Source organism: Neophocaena asiaeorientalis, unplaced genomic scaffold (genome assembly GCF_003031525.2).
Source record: "Neophocaena asiaeorientalis asiaeorientalis breed wild unplaced genomic scaffold, Neophocaena_asiaeorientalis_V1.1 scaffold162, whole genome shotgun sequence".
NCBI classification, from domain to species: domain Eukaryota; kingdom Metazoa; phylum Chordata; class Mammalia; order Artiodactyla; family Phocoenidae; genus Neophocaena; species Neophocaena asiaeorientalis.
Window position 1 is genome coordinate 34,902 of NW_020172637.1, and position 17,616 is coordinate 52,517.

The window sequence follows — 17,616 nt, forward strand, 5'->3', positions numbered from 1 at the left end:
TAAAATTTCATTTCAAGTACAGTACAGAACAGAAGCAGAGACATCCATCATACGGCTCATAAAGTGCTTAAATTTACTATTTACTTCTTGGGAATGGCTCAGCATTCATATTTATAATAACAAAATACTACACAACAACTGCCAATAAATATTGGAAAGGCTGACCTATCTAGATACAGTGCAGTAATTATTATATCCTGACGAAACTCTTTTAAGTCTTGATGGCAAAGAGAAAAGTGCTTTAAAACTTTAAAAGAATCTTAATTAAATAAAAAATTAGAGCACTGCCCTTTCAGTCAATTTTCCTTTTGCCCTACCAATTAAGTTGCTTAAGATCTCTAAACCTCAGTTTATTTTCCTATAAAACAGGGAAAGTAGTAACAGCTCAACAAAAAGCATAGGATTCTTTCAGTTGCAAATGAGAGATACTCAGCTCAAAATGGCAAAAGGAAACAAAAATAATGCATTGACCCTCCAGGAGTAGCCTTGCATTGGTGTGGCTGGATTCCGGTTCAAACAGTATCAGTGAGGACTCAGTCACTGCCATAGACTGAAAGCTTGTGTCCCCCCAAGAACTCATATCTTGAAACCTAATCCTCAGTGTGATGGTATTTGGAGGTGGGGTTTTTGGCAGGTGATTAGGGCATGAAGGTCTTGAGGTGACCTGGTAAAAGGTAGTGCGTTTTAAAAGAGACCCCAGGGAATTACCTCGCAGTCCAGTGGTTAAAACTTGGCACTCTCACTGGCGTGGGCCTGGGGTTCAATCCCTGGTCAGGGAACTAAGATCCTGCAGGCCGTGTGGCGTGACCAAAATATAAATAAATAAAAGAGACCACAGAGAGCACCCCTGCCCCTTCTTGCATGTGAGGACACAACAAGAAAATGACATCTATGAACTAGGAAGCAGGTTCTCACCAGACATCAGTCTGCCAAGCAACTTGACCTTGGACTTCCCATCCTCCAGAACAGAGAGAAATAAATTTCTGTTGTTTATACACCACCCAGTTTATGGTATTTTGCTACAGCAGTCCGAACAGACTAAGACAGTCACTCTCGATGCCGTGGCTCTGCTTTCTTCTGTTAGATCCAACTCTCAGGCAGGTTCTGCTCATGGAGTGAGATGGCCACCAAGAACTCCAGCTTATATCCAGCGAGCTTCAGAAAGAGAAAGTCTGTTTCTCAACTGTTACAACAGTAGTTAAATCATTGATTGGCAATGACTCTGATTAGCATGACTTGGATGTTGTGTTTATCTCTGAATTACTCCTTGCAATAAGGCAGATGTGAAGTTTTATTGGCCCGGTCCAGGCTATATGTCCATCCCATAAATTAGAGGTATAGTCAGCTCCACTCAAACAGTAGGAACTTGAGAGTAGGTGAAGAGTAGCATTCTCCATAGAAAATCTGGGTGCTATGATGACAAATAAAGAGAATATATTAGGGTGACTATGATAATTAAATAAGATAATACATGTACATAAGATATTATGTGAACATAAGGAATTCTTATGTATTATGCCAGATGTTATTTAATTAGGATATCCCTAAAAAGACTTTTTTTTAAAAAAAATAACGACATTTGAGATTTTGTAACTTGAAACATCTGAGTTCTACATCTCTTGAAGGTCTCTTTCAGTTTGCCAAATTCTCCTCTGTAGTTATGGCAAATTCTCATAGAGCTGATGCAGGATTAAGTAACCACTAAGTATTGGAAAGCCTGACCTATCTAGATACAGTGCAGTAATTATTCTATCCTGACGAAACTTTTCTTAAGTCTCTATAGCAAAGAGAAAAGTGCTTCAAAACTTTAAAAGTTGATGCAGGATTAAAGAACCACTAAGTATTATCTTTAGCATAAGGATTTGAATTTCTCTGGAAGAATTAAGCAAGGCTTTGGCATCCAAATAACAAAATGTCTTAAATGAGTAGAAAAGACTAGTATGATCTTATTTTGGAATTACAAAATAAATGATACATTCTTTGAACAATACATCTGCATGGGAGCACAAATGTTGACAATTGGTATTGTATACTTGTTATTTGAGCACTTACCTGAAAACTAGCTCTTTGATTTTGAATTGTTGTAGAGACTGTCTAGATGGTCATCTATCCTAGTTCCTATTCCTAGGCAGACACAGGGTTGGATTTAACAGCCTCCTTTTTTTAAAAAAAAATTTTTATTTATTTATTTCTTTATGGCTGTGTTGGGTCTTCATTTCTGTACGAGGGCTTTCTCTAGTTGTGGCAAGAGGGGGCCACTCTTCATCGTGGTGCGCGGGCCTCTCCCTATCGCGGCCTCTCTTGTTGCGGAGCACAGGCTCCAGACGCGCAGGCTCAGTAATTGTGGCTCACGGGCCCAGTTGCTCCGCGGCATGTGGGATCTTCCCAGACCAGGGCTTGAACCCATGTCCCCTGCATTGGCAGGCAGATTCTCAACCACTGTGTCACCAGGGAAGCCCTAACAGCCTCTTTGCATTGGGTTGAGACCATGTGACTCTGTCTGGTCAATGGAATGTGGGCAAAGGTGATTTAATCTCCTTCTAGGCATATTCCTTAAAATATCTTGAGCAATCCTTCAGCCCCATCATCTAATATGACACCCTCAGAAGTCACATCTCTAAGATAGCAGATTTATAAAATTGCAGGAGCTTAAATCACTGAGCTAGCAGGAGCTCTGATAAGGGGAACCACTAGACCAACTTTGAAAGGTTTCAAGAGAGTGAATTTTTATCATATTAAACCTGATTTGGGGATTGTTTATTACAACCTGCTTAATACAATGAGCGAGTCTAGAACAAAACAAAATTTCACTAATAATAACATTGTTTCATTTCTAGACAAATCTACATAGAAGTTCTTGAATTTACCAGAGCAGCAATTGATTCAGGCTTCTCTAGACCTTAGAGGAAGTTTTCCTTATCTTTTCCATCTTCAGTATAAAAACAGCTGAAGAAATAATTAACAAAGTTGACTCCTTTATTTATTAATTTTTAAAAATCAAACAATTACTATGCACCAAGGTTATGCCAAAAACTTACTATATACCTGCAAACTCTCAAGCACAAGATAGCCACATTGAATCCGTTCTCTTTCCCTATACCTTTGAATGACATCACCTAAGCACCCAGGCCAAATAATTGAGAATCATTCTTAATTCCTATTTCTCTTTAACTGGGTCCTGTAGACCTTACTCTCACATAATTCTTTAATCTTCACATTTCTCTCCATTCTTATCACCACTGTTTGGAAACATTTGTGACCTTGGATTAGGCAAGGATTTCTTAGATAGGACAACAAAAGCATTATCCATAAAAGAAAACAAAATGGAAATGTTGAACTTCATCAAAAGAGAATGAAAGACAAGCCATAGACTGGAAGAAAATATTTGTAAATCAGGTATCTGATAAAATATTCTACTCAGAATATTTAAAGAACTCTCAAAACTCAACAATAAGAAATAACTCAGTTTTTGTAAATGGGCCAAAGTTCTCCATAGATACTTTATAGGCCAAAGTATCTCAAAAGATACTTTGCAGCTAATCAGCATGTGAAAAGATGCCCAACATCATTAGTCATTAGAGAAATGCAAGTTAAAACCACAACAGGGTACCACTACATACCTATTACAATTGTTAAAATTAAAGGACTGACCACACCAAGTGTTGACAAGGCTGTGGCAGAAGGAGAATTCTTATAAACTGCTAATGGGAATGTAAAATATTTGGAAAATATTTTAGCAGTTTCTGAAGAAGTTAAATATATACCAATCACATGATCCAGACATTTTGGCTCTAGGTTTTTACTCAAGAGAAATAACAGCATATATCTCTTCAAAAACCTGTATATGAATGTTCACAGAGGCTTTATTTGTAATGATCAAAAACTGCAAATGACTTAAATATACATCAACAGGTGAATGGATAAAAAATAAAATACAATCCACATTGACAAATAATGAACTGCTGATGCATGTGACAACACAAAACAATATTTGTATCCATGGAAAGTGCTTTACAGTTTGCTAATATTTTGCATTTCCTAATGTATGATGCTGTGAACTGAATGTTTATATCCTCCCAAATTCACATGTTGAAGACTTAATTCCTAATGTGATGGTATTTGGAGGTAGGAGTCTTTGGAAGGCAATCAGGTCATGAGGGTAGGGCCCTCATGAATGGGATTAGTGCCTTTATAAGAAAAGACACAAAAGAGATGATCTCTCTCTGTGTCATGTAAGGCTACAGTAAGAAGACAATGATTCTGCAAACCAGGAAGAGGATGGAGCCGGGAACTGAATCAGCCAGCCCCTTGATCTTGGACTTCCCAGCTTCTAAAGCCAAAATTAAATTTCTGTTTTTTAAGCCATCCAGTCTATGGTATATTTGTTGCAGCAGCTGGAATTGACCAAGATATATGGATAGAGTCATCTCATGATAATGTAACTGTCATTTAGTAATGCAATGCTTATAGAGTCTAGACCAGGGAGTGACAAACTCTTTATATGAAGGGCCAGATAGTATATATTTTAGGCTTAGCAGACCAGATTGTCACTGTCACAACTATTCAGTTCTGACTTTACCACACAAAAGCAGCTATAAACAATACATAAATGAATGGGGATGGCAGTGATCCAATAAAACTTTTTTGAAACAGACAGTGAGTGGATTTGGCCCCCTGGTTTAGATTATTAGCACTGGTGTGAGTCTTTCAAACTTCCCCCTACTTGGTAGGTTGGATCTGTGTCCTACTGGCCATTTGCCTAATTCATTGATCCTGGATATCAGGAAAGTCATCAATGGATCTCAGCCATCTCTGTGGTGCCAAGAAGCCTGAGTTATCTGGGGACTTTTCCAATGTCAGTGAACAGATTCTTTATCTCACAAGATGCCAAAAGTCCATGAGAAGTGTGGTGGATTAAATATGACTGCAATTTTTTTTGTCCCCACCATGGAGAGGTGGTTTATTTCTGCTCCCCTTGAATCTGAGCTGGCCCTGTGATCACTTTAGCCAATAGAATGTGATGAAAGTGATATACTGTACCAGTTCTGTGCCTAAACCTTAAGAAGGCCTTAGAATATTCTGCTTTTATAATTTGGGAGCCCTGAGCCACTATGTAAGTCATCTTCTTACCCTATGAAGATACCATAAGCGGAGATCACATGGTAAACACACGTGAAGAGCTAGAGATCCTGAAACTAGATGGAGAGAGAGAGGCCCGACCATTCCAGCATCCAAAGCTAAGTTTGGCCTCACATCCTTCCTTATCGAGGCATTAAAGTGGGCCATCTTGGGTGTTCTAGCCAAGTCAAGCCACAGATAACTGCAGACTCAGCCAACATGTGGAACAGAACTGCCCAGATTATCCCAGTCAACAAAGATAATAAAATAAAAAGCTACTAAGTTTAATTAGCTGAAACAAGGAGATAAAAACATTGAATGAGACCTCCGTCTGAATGAAAGAATTAGAGTAGGTTAGTGATTCTCAGAGTAGGTTCTATGAGATGCCTATAGGTGTCCACAAAGTAAGAACATAAGGGTTTCATGCTCAACTAAGATGAAAACTACCTTGTGAGTCAATATTAAACAGGTTTAATATTGACTGCAGAATTAATGTGTACATTTAATAATAAACATTATGAAACTCCAAGAGGAGGATGTAAAATTTGCCTGTGACTTTTTTTAAGGTGTACTTATTCACATCCTGAGGAAGAATTCCCAGAAGATATGATATCTAAGCTGTGTCCCGAACAAGAAATAAAGTCTGGAAGATGCTGGACAAGATGGTCTTAGTTTATTTCCAGCTCCAAAATGTCATTATCTAGAATCCATTATGAAATGGTCTCTCTCGCTAATACAAGCAGTAGAGCAAGCACATGGAGTTCCTGGTGGATATCCAAGCCTCTCATATAGCCTTCACTCAGTTGCACTCATTATGGATAAAGGCTTCTGCTTTAAGCCACCCAGATACTTTTGACCTCCAATCCAAATTAATGCCTTGAAACGAAAATATGGTCATTGAGGATGGAAAATAAAACCCAAATCATGATCTAAGGTGTGAGACCTCAGCAAAAACTTTATACAAAATAAGCTTTTCTCATTTGGTATCATATTTCAAAATAATGACTCTGGTGACTCTCAATTTGAAAATAGGCTCAATGGGCTTTTCTTTTTTAAACTAGTGAAAACAAAAATGAAAACAGCATGACACTATCCAATCTCATTTACTTGTTAGGATATTATCTTAATTGCTTTACTCAACATCTCAGCACCAAATTTCTTGAGTTAGCTGTCCGTACAGTTTGCATTTCTCTCCTCTCTTGCCATTTACTCCACAGTCTACTACAATTTGGCCCCTTCCTCTCATTCTCAATTACTTTCAAAAATGGCACCTGCTCCCAGGTAAGCTCATCCAATCCCAAACTTTCAACTCTTACCTATGTACAACATGACTGAGAGTAACGAGTGTCCCTATTATCTATACTCCAGTCCACCTCCTGCCCATACCATAAGCCCAATACTCACACTCCAGACCTATACTGTCAACTGCCTATTTCTACTTGAATATCACACAGGTATAGAGAAACTTCTCCATCCCCAACAACAACATCAGACCTGTTCAACTGTTTATTCATTGATTCAACTAAGTTTTGTTGAGCACTACTCTGGGTGAAGAACTTTGCTGGATATTAGATTCTGGCTGTGATCAGGACTCTATCCTTGGGGAGCTTACACTCCAGTGGTGGAGATAGATAAATAACCAGAGATAAATAACCAAGTCTTCCACTTACAGGGGAAAACACAAGTTTCTATGTGAGCACCTAGGAGGGACCCTTCATTCAGCCTTGATAGTGATGGTGGGGAGGTTGGAGAAGGGTGGTATAAAGGCATTCCAGAGATAAAAATAATTAAGTCAAGTCTTTAAGGATAGCTACGGCAGATAAAGGAGAAGAGAACAGCAGCCAGCCAGAGGAGGTACCTTTCTGGCAGACTTACAGGGAAGAGACTAAGTCACGTACTCACAGAACAGCAAATCATTCTGCACGGCTGGACCAGTGAATGACGGTGGATGAAGAGTAACAGGAGAGGGAGCACAGGTGGAGGAAGAGCTGCTTTTACAGAACACAGGTTCATTGACCGCGTTGATACTGTACAGCAGTTACATGTTTTCTTTTGTTTTTTTCCTTGTAGATGGAATATTTTAAATACATATTCCATGTTTCTAATACAGTTAAACAAACTTCTACCCTGTGACCCAGAATTCTATTCTCAGGTATTTACTCAAGAGAAAGGAAAACATATTATGTCCACGCAAAGACTTGTACAAGACTTTTCAAAGCAACTTTATTCATAATAGCCCTCAACTGGAAAGAACCCAAATGTCTGTCAATGGGAGAATGAATAATTGTGGTATATTTAAATAATGGAGTCATAGTCATAAAACAGAGCAAGGTACCAAGACACGCAACAACATAGTTGCCCAAAATCACTATGCTGCGCAAGGTGAGACAGATACAGATCACATACTATACGGTCCAATTTATATAACGTTCAAGAACAGGCAAAGTATATTACAGTGACAGAAATCAGAAGATGATTGCTCTGGGTGTCAGGGTGGATGGGGAAGGGGAAATCGATAGGAAAGAGACAAAGGGAATTTCCTGGGATGGTGGAAATATTCTTTCTCCTGTTTTAGGTGGTGGTTACATGGGTCTAGTCAAAACTCATTGAGTTAAACTCTATGATCTATGCATTTTATTGAGTGATAATTATACCGCCGTTTTTTAAAATGCCAACAAGAATATTTCTTTCAAGAGTCTAAGGATAATAATACTGCTTGCCCACAGAAAAGCTGCTCAAGTCTTGCAGTGTGGTCCATTACAATATAATGACCCTAAAATATATTCTCAAAGTCATGGAAGAGAACTATAAACACAAACTAGGTGTAAAAAATTTACTCAAGAAGATGATAAAGCATAAGTACTGTTTTTTTTTTTTTGTCCTCACCATGCGGCATATGGGGATCTTAGTTCCCTGAGCAGGGATTGAACCTGCGCCCCCTGCATTTGAAGCGCGGAGTCTTAACCATGGGACCGCCAGGGAAGTCCCAGACTTCCCTGTCATTTTAACTGCAATTTGTAGATGTTTTGGAACTTTTCAATTGAAAAAAACCTGAGAAATCAATGACTTCCATGAATTAATTTATTAAAGCACTGAGAAAAAATCCAGATGAAAAAAGACTATAAAAGAAAATCGAGTGATAAAATCAACAGAAATTCTTTTAATATCAAGAAGTAAATTATAACAAAAACATCTTTCAGATAATACAAAGAGCAATAATTCATTAAGAGGAAGAGATCAGTTTTGAATTAAAAGTACTAAACAGGCTATTTATTCTTTGATAATCTAATTAATGAAGAAGAGTGAATTACATGAACTTCTTGGAAAAATATTTAAATGTCTTTCAAATTAGATACACAACACTGGCTTTGATGGAGACAAAATCAAATTCACAATATACCATTATAAAAAGGACACGAATGACTAGCTGATTCACCACCATCATCAATTGAAAGAGTATTTAAAATTATTCATACATCAGAAAATTTGCAGTGCCCTGGAATCTTACAGCTCTTACAGCTTACGTATGAAAGAAACTTGATTGAGTTTTTTCTCTACTTGACAATTCTGAAAATTTACTTTTAATTATGAACAAGTTGTGAACCAGAAAGAAAACAAATTTTGATCAAGCATACCAGAGGAATAACTGAATTATCATTCTATGGGAAATGATATAACAAAATTCTTGTCATGTGGTCAACAGTATGCAACCAAAATGTAAGACAAATAGAATTATAGATGTGAACCAGGTAGTTAACTAATAAAAAATATAGTTTTCCCTCGAGTTTGTGATATTTCTGGAATTTGTCCGAATTTTAAAACTTGTAGTTTGTTGTGATTTCTCTTTGAGATAAATATTCACTTTCACTCTTAATTTTGTGTTTGTAATTTTGTATTCTTTTCTTAAAATGCAGATCCAAAATTACACTAGTGGAAGGCCCTACCATACCTGGACCCAACTGCTGTTTTTAGATTTTGTGTTCTTCAAGGTCGTGGGTTGTGATCCTTTTCTCTTTGTATTCCTGGCACACTGCCTGACAAAAAGTAGGAGCTTAACAAATATATGTGCAATTAAATGACGTGGGGGAAATAATCTGATAGCTTAGTATAAAGCAAAATATCACTGAGGGAGGGGGCACTGCAGATACATCAGATCACAACCTAAATTCTCTCCAGGGAACAAATATCCTTTTACTTCTTGGGATACCGGCCTGGAAGACTCTAATTTTTAAGAAGGTTTATCCAATCCAGCCCTCCTGTAACTTCACCTCTGCAAGTGCTACTCAGTTAAAATTAAAAATTAAATATAGGATTCTGTACATTGCCTTATCTCTAACCTCCATGTGAGGACAAAAACTGAGTACCTTTCTGGTTTCATAATGTTTTGGGAAAATATTACAAAAGGGTAAGTAAGTTTTGAGCCTTTGCTGTACATTAAACTATATCCCGAATAATTTAGTTATCTATCTTTGCATTGCAAAACCTAATGAAAACTCTTTTATAACGCAATTAAATTGATAGTCGTTGTAAGTCCCAGTTTGCTAGGTGAACTGAAGTTATTTGTTACTTTTTCACAATTAGAAATAGAAGTGGTAGAATTACCAGCCTATGGGTTTGCTTGAGAAGCTGTTTAGTCAGGCAGTACCACCATTATTCTATCCCAACAGATGTGATGCTATTTTTAAAGACTTCTGGGAAAGGGAGATTCCCTCACCTCCCTCAGCAACCCGTTCCGATGTTTAACAACACTTGCTGCCAAGGATGCTGGTTCTCTGAGCCTGGCTGGAGTATTTTTATGTTTCTATATGTTGGTGTTTTTCCTTGTTTCCATTTCCTCCTTTAGTATTTCTTTTATCCCCTCCTTTCTTTGCCCTTTTTTCCATTAATTTTGCTGGTAGACAGCCTTTAATTTTTTTTGCAAATTAAAAAGAAATTTAAAATTGCCAAAACTCTAAAATAAAAGCAAAACAGGTAGAATATTAATTTAGGTGTCACATATACTTGGGATGGAAATGAGTTTTAACTTAAATTTTATGCAAATGATACACAGGCATTTGGTAATCTGTCATTCTGCTTCTACTACACATTTATGAACTTGGCTGTGTTGAGGACATATACCATTTTATTGAAACACATTACATTTTGGTAGCTTTAAACATTTCAACATAGGTATAATTTCATTTTAGTCTTTAGTCTCTTCTGAATCTCTCCAAATTTCCATATTTTTCATTCTGTTAATGAGCTCTGAACTGGAAATGAAACTCTAACAGAGGTCTGGGTAGTGCTAAACATCTCGGGCAGAACGCCTACCTCGTTAATTTAAAGTTTTTACCTGTAAATCCATCAATACATGTAGTACATAGCTGACCAATAATTCTTAAACACCCAGCTGGCTAAGTCTCATAGGAGAGGGGTGATTTGACAGATGCCAGGAAAATACTGTTGTTTTGAAATAGTTCTCATTATCAGACACCTGACTACTTGAAATTTCACTGTCAGTGAATGATTTGATTGGAACTATTTCTTTGTGGGATCTTTGAAAATGGAAGACTTCCTAGAATTATAAGACTTTAATCAATTTAGTCCAAGAAATCAGCACCTGGCCAGAAGAGTGTCTGATAGATGGCTGGGAGTGGAGAGATGAAGAGAGAGGGTGACCATACATGCCAGTTGGCCCTGGACTGTCTTGGTTCATGCCAGTTGCCCAAGCTTGTTTATTCATAGCTTCTCCTTTCACTCTCAAATGTATGGTCACTTCAGTAAAGTCAATCAAAGGGAAATGTGGTTACTAAACGGATTTGTGAAGTCTGGGCCATAGCTTTCGAGCCCTTACTTCTGGACTTGAATCTCAGCTCTCACTTGCTGGCTGGGTCATTATGGGTAGGTTATGTAACTTCTCTTGCTCTCAGCCTCCCCACAGACCAACAGGGACCTAAAATCAACTGTCTTTTGGATATGTCTAGTAATGAATGCTGCCGACATTATTATTGGAAACTCCTGTTTTGCCCGGGCTTGGCATTTGTACACTGCTCAAACCTACCAAGACAGATCCTTTTCAACTCTAGAGTCACTCTCTATCTTGTTATTTGCATTTCATTTCTTTTTGTTTTCCTAAATTTTGCCTTTTTAAATGTTCTTTTATACATACCAAGGAACTGATCACACTTATAATCTGTGCCATTCTGTTTGGCGCTTACTTTCGCCTTCATCTATGTTATTGGCTATGGTTCTGTGTGTGTTTACTCTGCCCTTCCTACCTTATTGTAAGTTTCTTGAAAGCAGAAAGATTCATCTTGCCTTTTCCCAGAACCTAGAGCAATATGAAGAACGATAAAGAACAGATTCGTGCGGCTTCACTGAGTTAAAACCCTAGGCTATACAGCACTCTCAGCTTCATCCTCAAATTATTTTCGCTGAGGATGAAAGGCACTGAAACGATGGCCATCTGGTAAAGGGTGTCTAATAGCTTAAGAGAGGCCCAAACATTCTTAAAAAGTGTAGGAATTGCATCTTTCAAGATTGAGATTCAAAAGAAAAACAACTTTGATAGTGACAATTTCTTTGCAACACAAACTAAGAAAATGAGTCTGCCTTGAACTAGAGGAAACTTCTACAGAGTTTGAGCTGTGTCTCCATGTGGTTCATTGGGTTCTTAGCCTTCTCACTGGGCCGGCCAATCAAGACACTTAGGAGATTGCTTTTTTGGTAGACAAGCTCTGACTACTTGAAATGAGGCAGACATCACCAGAGCATTTCAGAGGCCAGACAACAGATGGTAATAGTACATTTCAACTATTAGAAGTTTGGATCAGAAAGATAAAGGTGAAGGCCTTATCTCATTTGTCAAATGATGTAATTCATTATTGAATCAGGACAAACCAGTTAACATCTGAAGTATAATTCTGGTTGCTATTTATAACGCACTCACCGGTTCATTTGGCTTAACTGGCTTATTTAATTGTGTGTAGCATTTCACAAAAAGGTTAGGGAGAGTGAGGAAATGACCTATGCAAATCGCAGTTCTGGATAAATCAAAACTTTTCTTCAAGGGCCAGTTAAACATTAGCATGCTTGAGTTACTTGATGAAATTATGTTTTATTTAAAATAATTTGAAGCAGGAAACTCTCCAAGCAAATTTAGTGAGCTTTGACAATATGTGTAGGATTTTGGTGCCATAGGTTTTTAGGACGGAAGTGCACACAAAAAGTACTCATATTCAGACTCACAAAAAGAGAGGGTGGTGATAAGTGAGTCAATTAATCTTTTAAAACTTTGTTACCAAAAGAAAAAATGAAGATGTTAGCAGATCAGGGTATCTACACTGGGAAATCTCTATTTCTTACTGAGAAGTGAATACATTTAGTCTTGAAGAACTTTAGAGGATAAAATCTTGGTAAAGCTGGCATTGACTCCAGAAAGAAGAGATCATATGATCAATCAGATACTAAATGTTTTATAACTATCACACTATTTACCAATGGAGTTATCATTATCATCATCACCATCATGGCTAACATGTATGTGCCAGGCAATGTTCTAAGAATTTCTACCTGTCTTAATTCATTTTATTCTCTCAAAAATTCTGTGAGGTAGGTGCTCTTAGTATGCCCATTATAAAGATGAGGAAACTGAGGACACATAGATAGTAAGAATTACAGAATATTAGAGTTAAAAGGACACTTCGGGCTCACATTGTTCAACTCTCAGTTTATAAACAAGAATTCTTAGGCCCAGAGATTAATGGCTTACTCAGAGTCACATAAGAAGTTAGTGGCCAAGCCACAGATATTTATATAAACAACCAGCACATATTAAGTGCTTACTGCATGCCAGTTATCTGTTGCAGTAACACTGAAATAAATACTATTGTCCCAATTTTGCAGGAGAATAGGCTCTCAGAGACGTTAAGGTATTTGTGCAAATTGACCTCAGGTAAATGAGGGTTTTCGGATTTGGACTTGGGTCTCTCACTAGAGGTCTTAATAATATCAGTAGACTGCCTTCCAAATAGGACCACCTCTCCTGTGTGTGCTTTCCCCTGTACCAGCTGGCCTCCTCCTTAGGCTATAAGCAGCTGCATGTTAATCTCTGATCTTGTGAGGTCTGATGAGGGAGGAAGCGGTTCATGGGATCCTGGAATGATTGAAGAAATAAACCAAAATGAGTGGCAGCTTCTCTTCTAACTTCTGAACCACCTAATCCAGTAATAGCCTTTCAATTTTTTCCATATAAAACCAAACCTCCATAATAATAGAAAATTCAACCATATAGCTTTATGCTTTCAAACATTTTGATATTTAAAATCATGCACATTTTCTTCATTTCTGCTTTCATTTAGGTTTTTTTTTGGGGGGGGTGCTTTTTGCAAACACTGCTATTATATTTATGTGAATGAACCTAGCGATGAAATCACTTATTGAGAACTTAAACTCAAATGTAAGTTGTCTTGATTTTTTCCTTCCTCAAATTTCACCCTGACAATGAAATTTAGTATTTCCCAGCATGTATATCTCACAGTGTTTGTTTTCAAATAACATCATGGTTTTAATTAATAAGGGATGTTTTTAAGGTGATACCTGGCTATTTGTTTTTAGCATATATTTGTTTCTACACATTTGGACCAGTAAATATTAGAAATGCTTTTTAAAATGAGAAATATATATTGTTGACTAAAGAGAAGATATATATGTGTGCATATATATATACCTGAAATTTTTTTTGAATGTTTGAATTTTATTTATTTTTTTATACAGCAGGTTCTTATTAGTTATCCATTTTATACATATTAGTGTATATATGTCAATCCCAACTGAAATTTTATATAATCACATTTTTTGTAGTTACACACACATGAAAATGGTGGTTTTCTAAGCCGCCCAGCCAAATATCACATTTTCTGTATAAAGGGGAAAAATTGAAAAATTAGATTTTCAAGAGCAAAGTGAATTTGGGAGTTGCTTCATTAACATGGAGACATAATTTGAACTTAAGTATTCGCTAATAAGAGAAAGTTACCCTTAATAGATATTCAGAAGGCTATTATTTTTACTCATCTACTCTGATAACACAATGAATGTCTGAGACGAGCTGGGGGTGGTAACCAAGGGCTTCATTTATCTGAAATTAGAAGTGCCCATAATGGGTTGGCAAGGCTGTGGGCAGCATTATGTGTTTCCCAGTTCTTTCTAATTAGCCGTAGAAAAATGTGAAGAATAGCACCCACATTATCCAAATTCTCTTTAGGATTTGCTACCTTAAAAACTATTTTCTTTTTATTATGTTCAAAGTGTATAATTACGCTTTCAGAAAGTCCTCTGCTTTGGAATTCTTTCCTTGCTGACCTGCCACCCAGTTGCAAGTCATATCCAGCAGCCACTACTTATTTACAGAAGGTTCTTTATGGGAAAAGTTTTAAAAGTTAGTTAAAAGAATATATCATACATATATTTTTAAAATCTCCAATGTCTGTCCCCTTTTTTAAAGTCACTTACCCCAAAAAGGCATGTTCCTCTGGCTCCTGGTGGCTTCTCTTACATCATCTGTCACGATTCTCAGAGCTTCTTCTTGTCTTAGGGACTTTACACCTTCAGTTCCCTCGTCCTGGGGCTCTCTTTCCCTGCTCTTAGGTCAGTTCTCAGAGCAAATGTCACCTCTGCGGATACTCCCCACCCCCATCCAGTATTTCTCTACCTTACCTATCTACTGTCTATCGATTACCTTGTTTCATTCTTCATGACTTTTTTCATGATTTAGAACTATCTTGTTAACTTGTCTACTATCAGTTCCCCAACCAGAATGTGAGCCCCACAGAGCCCAGAGGCCTCGTCTGCCTTGTTTATCCCTATATCTCTAGCTACCAAATAGTACCCACCACATGGGCACTTGATACATTAATTTTGGGAACAAAAAAATAGATACATGGATAGATGACAGATGTCTTCACTCAAAAACTAATCTATGGAGATAGAAGTTAGAATGCTGATTACCTCAGGGGTATAATAACTGGGAAAAGCCACAAGAAATCATCTTGCAGTGTTAAAAACATCCTCCATCTTGATCACGGTAATGGTTATACAAACGCACACATAGGTATATGCAAAAAGCGATCTAGTTATATACTTACAATGTGTTCTTTTTTTTTTTTTTTTCTCCCATTGCGGAGCGCAGGCTCGGACGCGCAGGCTCCGGACGCGCAGGCTCAGCAGCCATGGCTCACGGGCCCAGCCGCTCCGCGGCATGTGGGATCTTCCCAGACTGGGGCACGAACTCGTATCCCCTGCATCAGCAGGCGGACTCTCAACCACTGCGCCACCAGGGAAGCCCCAATGTGTTCATTTTGTGTACCTAAATTTAAAAATAATACTAACTGCTGTATCAGTCCAACAATGCCCAGTCTATGTGCATGGCATTTCGTAAGCTTGGTGCTTTGCCAGGCAACCCTAATGCTCAGCACAAAATCTTTGATTGTGCGAAAGTAATTATTGCCTTAAAGGACAGATCTAAGATCAACAGCAGAACAGGCTGCTTTCCCAAAGCCACATATTATTCTTTTTAATGTAGATCTGTTTTAACTCTGATCCTATCTGTGTCATTATAGGAGACTTTATTTGGCTAAGGCCATGCCATGGCTTGTACATAGCGGCCAGGGAAAGGTAAGAAGGCAGGTGTAAAACACTAACTTTAAAATTTATTGCATTTATTCACCCCAATGCATAGCTGACACAGTCTCTGCTAATTGAGGATTCCACAGTCTAGATCAGGAGAAATAGAAGACAATGATAGATAAAATTAGAGGGCACTAGGGGGACATGAAGTATGTCAGTTTGCTGGGACAGAGCCTTTTGACATATTCATCTATATAGGCAGGAATGTCAATGGGAAATGACATACTGAATAAGTGGCTCCTCCATATAAAATTTTTTAAAAAGATATAAACCAAATAATTAGCTTTCCGGTACTGCTATACTCTATGAAAATCAATGAGAATGGTCTCATCTATGTAGGTGGACTTTTCAGATAATTGAATCTTAACCCTCTTAGCTACAAAATATTTTAAAAATAACTTTAATTTTCTCTTGTGGAAATCTTTCTAAACGATCATGCATTTCTTCCTTTCCTTATGCAAAATGTATTGCGATGACACCCTCCTCTCCATGGTTTGAGCTCATGACGCACACTGATGGTTGCATGGGACCATCTCAGTGGTTATGCCCTGCACTGTGTTGCTACTGAAGTAACAGCTTGATGAACGCCCCTGCTGAACATCTATGTAATTTTGCTATCTCCTTCTTTGCTGAGAGTGTCCTCCTCTGGGTCTCAGCTAATATCCTCTACTAGTACATCTCCTCTTTGACGTAAGGCTTTTAACATGCTACCTTATTTTACATAAAGTGTCTAGCTAAGGGCCTGAGTCACTACTCAAGCTTTGTGACAACTATTTGACTTCTTTTTCTCCTCTTAACTCAGATTCCAAGCTATATAAAAGAGGGTAAGATCTGATCAGTGGATAGATTGGGAGTGGGTCAAGTCACTATTCTCAGAAATAACCTAAGTGTAAGGATTTAGGTACCAATAAAAGGCTTCATTGGATAAATTCAAGAAAAACACTTTTTTCCCTAAAACGTTTTAAGGCTGATAATGGGAAAAAATTCTTCTCATTTCTAGGCATACAGCACATTGAATTTATATAGCATAGGTTTAAACCAAAATCTCTATCCCCTTATCCATACCCATTATTATTATTTTTTTAATATCTTTATTGGAGTATAATTGCTTTACAGTGGTGTGTTAGTTTCTGCTTTATAACAAAGTGAATCAGTTATACATATATCCAAATATCTCCTCCCTCTTTCGTCTCCCTCCCTCCCCCCATCCCTATCCCACCCCTCTAGGTGGTCACAAAGCATGGAGCTGGTCTCCCTGTGCTATGCGGCTGCTTCCCACTAGCTATCTATTTTATGTTTGGTGGTGTATATATGTCCATGCCACTCTCTCACTTTGTCACAGCTTACCCTTCCCCCTCCCCATATCCTCAAGTCCATTCTCTAGTAGGTCTGCGTCTTTATTCCCGTCTTACCCCTAGGTTTTGCATGACCTTTTTTTTTTTTCCCTTAGATTCCACATATATGTGTTAGCATACGGTATTTGTTTTTCTCTTTCTGACTTACTTCACTCTGTATGACAGACGCTAGGTCCGTCCACCTCACTACAAATAACTCAATTTTGTTTCTTTTTATGGCTGAGTAATATTCCATTGTATATATGTACCACATCTTCTTTATCCATTCATCTGTTGATGGACACTTAGGTTGCTTCCATGTCCTGGCTATTGTAAATAGAGCTGCAATGAACATTTTGGTACATGACTCTTTTTGAATTATGATTTTCTCAGGGTATATGCCCAGTAGTGGGATTGCTGTGTCATATGGTACTTCTATTTTTAGTTTTTTAAGGAACCTCCATACTGTTCTCCATAGTGGCTGTATCAATTTACATTC

General features: G+C 37.7%; 1 protein-coding gene across 1 annotated transcript in view; it reads right to left on the reverse strand.

The window, feature by feature from the left end:
* Positions 1–761: 761 nt before the first annotated feature.
* Positions 762–17,616, reverse strand: part of LOC112395940 (uncharacterized) — a 35,585-nt gene continuing 18,730 nt past the window's right edge. The window contains exon 4 of the mRNA XM_024739393.1: positions 762–1,411. Within this exon, the coding sequence (XP_024595161.1) occupies positions 1,227–1,411 (185 nt within the window). The 3' untranslated portion in view covers positions 762–1,226. The remainder of the gene's footprint in view (positions 1,412–17,616) is intronic.